The sequence below is a fragment of the Arvicanthis niloticus genome, chromosome 26 (genome assembly GCF_011762505.2).
Source record: "Arvicanthis niloticus isolate mArvNil1 chromosome 26, mArvNil1.pat.X, whole genome shotgun sequence".
Taxonomy (NCBI): domain Eukaryota; kingdom Metazoa; phylum Chordata; class Mammalia; order Rodentia; family Muridae; genus Arvicanthis; species Arvicanthis niloticus.
In genome coordinates this window covers 5400990-5407272 of record NC_133434.1, presented here as the reverse complement: position 1 = coordinate 5407272, position 6283 = coordinate 5400990, and the positions used below count along the sequence as shown (strand labels likewise).

Genomic DNA, 6283 nt, shown 5'->3' with positions numbered 1-6283 from the left:
TCTTCTAATACAGCCTCCAATTATTTTGTAAAAAATATTTCAAATCGTGAGCTTAATAAATCCTTTCTCCCAACCATCATTTTGTTAAGGTCACAGCAGTGAGACATTACCAAAAATATATACATAAGTCTATGGATTAGATTGAAGACATGGGAGTTATACTTATCTGACCACCGTGGCAGAAATAGAATCTTTATAGAGGGCAGGTGTAAGGACTGTCATATTCAATGCTTTCAATAAATCAGTGGTCAGTGCCCAGTGCTGTGTTCATTAGACAGAAGGTTTGTTGAATTAGTATAGAAAGTAAAAGTAGGAACTTGTGTCATATGTCCATTGTGTAGGAGTGATATAATGGACAAGAGAAGGAAACTGTGATGTAAGAATGAAGGAGCACCATGGGTGGTGGGAAGCAGGTTGAACTATTGAAATATCAAGAGGCAATGCTAGGTTCAAACAAGTGTTGTTTGAGCAATGCTGACAACATACTTCCAAGGGTTATGAGGTTACATGATCACAGGGAAGAAGTAGGGGCTCACCTGAAATCCAACAGTGAAATTAAATATCAGACATATATTTTATTGCAGAAAGACCTGCTGTTGCAACACTTCATTTTTACTGTATGATTTCCATACGGACGAGTCCCACGGAAGCAAATGTCGGTACATCTCTGGTTTCCAAACTGAATTTTGTCATCTGGAGGGGAAGAAAGTAAAGAGGCAAAATGTAAACATCGATGGAAAGAGTTGGTGAGACAGTAAAGAGTCAGATGGAAGGTACCTCTGAAATACAAGCATAAATGAGGTGGCCTCACTGCGTCACTATTCCTCAAACCCTAACCTAATCCACGGGTGTGACTCCATTCTCAAAAGTACTGAATGGAATTTTAGAATCCAATTCTTACCATATCAGAATACATTTTCACACAGAAATCCCTGAGGATCATCCAGGTACTTTTCCAAACAATTTTTTCTTCATAATTTGTTGGTGTGACCAACAGTCAGTGGCAGCCATTACCTGAAGCCAAAGGGCCTTTCCTCCTACTCTTACAAGCAAAGACATCTTCCTTCAGTCTCTGCATTTGCCATCAGCATTCTGGACATGGGCACAACACTGTAGGGCAAGCAAGATGAATCTCAGAGCCCCCAGACCTTACATACCTTTGAGGGCTACAAGTGAGGCACACTTCTGACCAGGTTTAGCCTGACAGCAACCTTCTCCTCTTTCACAAATCCCCTGAGAATTGAGCCTATCACATGTGATACATGTCAAAGCTGAAAAGACAAAAAAGAGGTGTAAGGGTTTCCTTCAGGATCCAAACTCAAGCTCTATTGTGAGCTGAGCTTGTGGCTCTGGTAAATAAATAAGCAATAATCAGGAAAGGAGCTGGATGTATGCCGAGCTAACACTTTCATGAAGGTTCATGACCACAGGACAATGAAAAGGGAAGGTTGGAGAAGAGATGGAAGGTCTCCCAACCTCATACTATGAAAATGGACCAAGTTATCAGAATGAGAAATCAAAGCTCTGATGTGAGGTGTCTGATGCACACACAGCATTATGTTTCTGAGGCATCTTAAGAGAGAGATGTCAGAAAGGGATCAGAGTCTGACATTGTCAGACATGATTGTATTCATTGGTACACACTGAAAGGGAAGCTTGTGTCTCCTACAGGAAATTCTCACAGGAATCCTATTTTTAAACCTTAGTGTTCTATCACACCAATTGGGTAATTCAATTATTTTCATCCTGGCAATGACCTTCCTTTACATCCAATGACCCACTTTACATGCAAATTCAGGCCAATTTGCATGTAAACCTGAGGAACTGAAGATGCTTAAGTATTCCAGAGAACAGATGTGGAGGAAGGTGGGGAGGAGAACAGGGTGGCAAGGAGCCGCAGAAAGTACAGAGAGGACAGAAAAGTGTCTTTGCTTATGCTTAGCAGAAGCAAGGGGAGAATGTGGATATGGATATGGGACTGAAGCAGGGTCAGTTCTAATGTTATCCTGTTTCCTGCTCCTAGTATCCCCAGTGTCCCCTAATCTGTAGGATCAGTGTGTCTGCCCACCAGTACCATCTGCCGGGATCTTACCTTGCAAGAAGCTCACCAGCAAAGACAGGCCCAGCAGGAGCAGCAAGATGTGCTTTCCCATGGCAGTGGGGTTGACCTGCAGAGCAGAAAGCAGCAGAGGAGCAGAAAATGTGCTCAGGCCCCTTTCAGCAAGGCAGGTTTATATTGTATCCTAGGTCAGAAGGGGACACCAGGAAGTGGACTGAGCATATAGCCAGAGGGGAGCATAGATACCAAAGATTTTTACTAACTTGACTGTGGTAGAAGACATCATCTGAAAAGCTTCCATTACTGTAAAACTTAAATTCAGGGACTACTGAGTCAGAGGTAATCCTCCCTCTGGTGGTCCCATGTCTTTTCAGGAAACTGCAGTGCAATCTGCTGGCCAGAAGGAAAATTTCTTTCAGGTACTCAGTCAGAAAGTATGTTCAGGGAAATCTTGAGCACTGCTGACCTTTGAAACTCTAGATAAGGCTTACATCCTGTATCCACCCAAGTCTGCTTTCCCCTTTAAGAATACCAAACTGAAATAAGATTTTTTCCATTTTATTTACTTCTTATTTTTTAAATTGGTTATTTTATTTATTTACATTTCAAATCTTATACCCTTTCCAAGTTTCTCCTCTACAAAACCCTCACCGCCTTCCCTCTCTTTTGCCTCATGAGGGTGTTCCCCTACCCACTCACCCACTCCCACTTCAGTGTCCTAGCATTCTCCTAAGCTTGGTTATAGAGCCTTAACCGGACAGTAGGGCTCCCCTCCATTGATGCCAGATAAAGCAATCCTCTGCTAGGTATCCCCCTGGAGCCTCATGCCCCAAGTGTACTCTTTGGTTGTTGGTACTGAGAGCTTTTGGGGGGGAGGGGGAGTCTGGTTGATTCATATTCTTGTTCTTCCTATGGGGTTGCAAAACCTTTCAGCTCCTTCTGTCCTTGCCCTAATTTCTTCATCAGGGTCCCCAAGCTCCATCCTATGTTTGGCTGCATGCATCAGCATCTTCTGTATTGACTCTGGCAAGTCCTCTCAGCAGACAGCTATACCAAGCTCCTGCATTTTAATATTAGCAATAGTGTCTGGGTTTGGTCTTTTATTTATTTATTTTTATTTCCAGACAGGGTTTCTCTGTGTAGCCCTGGCTGTCCTAGAACTCACTCTGTAGACCAGCCTAGCCTCAAACCTAGAAATCTGCCTGCCTCTGCCTCCCAAGTGCTGGGATTAAAGGTTTGGGCTGCCACTGCCCAGCTGGGTTTGGTCTTTTAAGAACATGACAACAACAACAACAACAAGCACAAGCACAAGCACAACCACAACCACAACCACAACCAAAGCACTAAAACCAAAGCACAGAGAATCTGTTTGATCATTGCTCTTTACTTCCAGGAACTTGAAGTTTTAGCATTTGCTGTACTTTCCTCAACAACTTTCAAATGGGAACTGATGGATGTGAGTTTCAATCCTAATATCTGGTGGCCAATACACTGGAAGGTGCTGCACACTGTACTCTGATTGTCACTGCAGAAGGAAACTACATGTCTCAATCTGATACATCAAAAATTTAAAATTCTGTGTTCATGGAATTGGTATATGCCTATATATACCCGTGTGTGTGTGTGTGTGTGTGTGTGTGTGTGTGTGTGTGTGTGTATGTGTGTGTGTGTATCTTGTGTAGTTCAATAAAACAGTAGTAAACACAAATAGCACATTTATGCTTGCCTTCCATACAGGCCAGGGTCATTCACCTAACATAGGATATCAAGATAGGAAATTTAAAGATCTTTGTGGGAAGTCTGAGAAAGAAAAACAGCCTTTGTTGAAGGTCTGGTTTTCCTGTTCTGCTGATGAGTCAAGAAACTTCCGGCACCATGGATAAAGACTTAAGAGTTTATAGGTTTCCTTAACACCTATCAGATGCCCTAGTTAGATTTTTATTGCCAACTTGACATACCCTAGAAAAGGGAATCTCAATTGAAAAATTGCCTGAATCATAGTGGGGCATGGTCCTGTCTGTGAGTTGATGTTGGCCAATTGATGTAGGAGGGCACAGTCCAACATGAACAGTATCAACCTTAGGCAGGAAAAATCTAGCAGAGAGAAATGAATGAGCCAGCAGGACATGGTGTTCCTCCATGATTTCTGCTTCAGTTTTTAAGTCCTTGCTCTCAATTCCTTCAAGGATAGACCGTGGTCTGGAAATGTAGGCTGAGATAAGTCTTTACCTTATTCAAGTTTCATTTGTCCATGGTGTTTGTCATAGCAACAGAAAGAAAACTGGAAAAGATGTGAAAAATGATAAATTAATTCTCTATTATTCCACCCAAACGATATATAATCTTGAGTTTCTGACATTTTTCTCTCATTATTACATTGGCAAACCCACATAACACCTTTTTTTATATGAAAAATTTCTAAGCATTTGACATTGTAGTAAACTATAGTGTGAACAATGTTTAAAGGTATGAGGTTCTTAGCCACCTTTAGGAATTAATGTTTTTAATTAATTCATTGTAAATACAGTTAATCTAAACAGTCCCTTAATGAGCCCATTTATACAACACAAGCCTTCTATTTTAATATGTGCAAAAAGGAAATGTCAGGTCATGCTAGTCATCCCACACTGCTCTAGTCCCTGTAACCTAAGGCTGTATCAGGAATTTAAAAAAAAATGTGATTGCTTATCTCCATTCCTCTGGGGGTGGAAATCAATTCGAATGGTCACCTAGAAACTAGATTTTATCTGTGGCCAAGTTTCTTGCTCTCTAGAAAACTTTATATAAGTACAATTTGTAATATTTAGTGTATCTCTCTGAAGAACACATACACACTACACAGAGAGAGAGAGAGAGGGATAGAGAGAGAGAGAGAGAGAGAGAGAGAGAGAGAGAGAGAGAGAGGGAGAGAGAGGCAGACAGAGAGAGACAGAGACAGAGAGAGAGAGAGAGAGAGAGAGAGAGAGAGAGAGAGAGGTTTTGCCTAAATTGAAGATTGGATGAAGACTGAGAACTCTTTAGATTACTGTATAATACAGGACTAAGTGAAACTTTACCCCCAGTCTGTCCTGAGAGAATTCTTTTTTGAAGAACCCAACTCAGAGACAGCTTTAAAATGAAAGTCTGAAACAAATTTGGTGTAGAATATTTATGTAGACTTTTCTGGTTAGAAAATGTAAAACTGATTGACAGGTTTTTTTGATCTTTCCACAAATAAAGACAGTTTCACCTTAGAAGGAACAAAAGTAATGTCAAATTCACCCCTAGTCTGTATTCAGTGATACACTGTTTTGAATTTCTCAATTTCCATCTGTTCTGCCTTTCTATGTACTATGATACTTCATAATAAAATAAAAATAAAAATTATATAAGACTGTTGATACTTTCATGTTGTAAAAATTTACTCATAAACTCTTTCAATTTGATTTAGAGTTACCCAAATAACAGCTCTTACTCCTGCTCCTGACTTGACTCTATTCTTTCTTCTGGCCTTCAGGGGTTCAGTCCTTTTTCCCCATGCAATACCAGATCATGTTCCCCTCCCCCATCTCCTTTCCCTCCCAGTTCCTTCCCTTATTTCCCCCTTGTCTTTTCTTTCTCCTTCCTCCCAAGTGGGACTGAGGAGTTCTTACTTGGGCCCTTCAGCTTACTGATCATTTTGAGTTCTGTGGACTGTAGGACTGTGTCTTGGGTATTCTGTATGTTTTTTTCTTTTTACTAATATCCATTTATTAGTAAGTACATACCATGTATGTGTCCCGGACCACTCTGCCCCACGCTTGGGGGCCAAAATGTCCTGGCCTGAGCTGCCCAGCTTGGGGGCCACTGTGTTCCACCTGAGCTGCTTGCTGTTCCAGTCTGCAGGTCAGGGTCTAGCAAGAGAGAGAGTGGGGATGAAGGGGAAGAGACACAAAGAATGAAGACAAAACAGAGATTCTGACCAAGTCTCATTTCTCATTTATTGTCTTGTCTCTTTTATTGTCTCTCCCATTGAAGGGAAGTCCCAGGTATTTATACACTTTGCCATGTGCCTTGTAGGCATGGATATCATGTGCTTTGCAGGCATGGATACCATGTGTGCCTTGCAGCTGTGGGCACTAAACAGCAAAACAAGATATGTGGGATAAACAAGATATTTATCAGAATGTACTCAGCTGTTGTAGGCTGTTGAAAAACAAGTCTCTTGTCAGGGTATATGGCTCAAGATGGCTGCAAAGCTGATAG

The 6283-nt window shown here is 41.3% G+C and overlaps 1 protein-coding gene across 1 annotated transcript; it reads right to left on the bottom strand.

Moving 5' to 3' along the window:
* Nucleotides 1-562: 562 nt before the first annotated feature.
* On the bottom strand, nt 563-2153 carry LOC143438728 (prostate and testis expressed protein 14-like). Its single transcript, XM_076924452.1, has 3 exons — nt 2093-2153; nt 1158-1271; nt 563-693 (listed from the first exon to the last, which is right to left on the bottom strand). The coding sequence occupies exons 1-3, from the start codon at nt 2151-2153 to the stop codon at nt 563-565; spliced, it is 306 nt and encodes a 101-aa protein (XP_076780567.1).
* Nucleotides 2154-6283: the final 4130 nt, after the last annotated feature.

Coding starts and splice junctions, on each gene's coding strand:
- LOC143438728 (XM_076924452.1), bottom strand. CDS start 2,153: ATGGGAAAGCACATCTTGCTGCTCCTGCTGGGCCTGTCTTTGCTGGTG. Junction 1,272..2,092: donor GCTGGTGAGCTTCTTGCAAG/GTAAGATCCCGG, acceptor TTGTCTTTTCAG/CTTTGACATGTATCACATGT. Junction 694..1,157: donor CTCACTTGTAGCCCTCAAAG/GTATGTAAGGTC, acceptor CTTCCCCTCCAG/ATGACAAAATTCAGTTTGGA.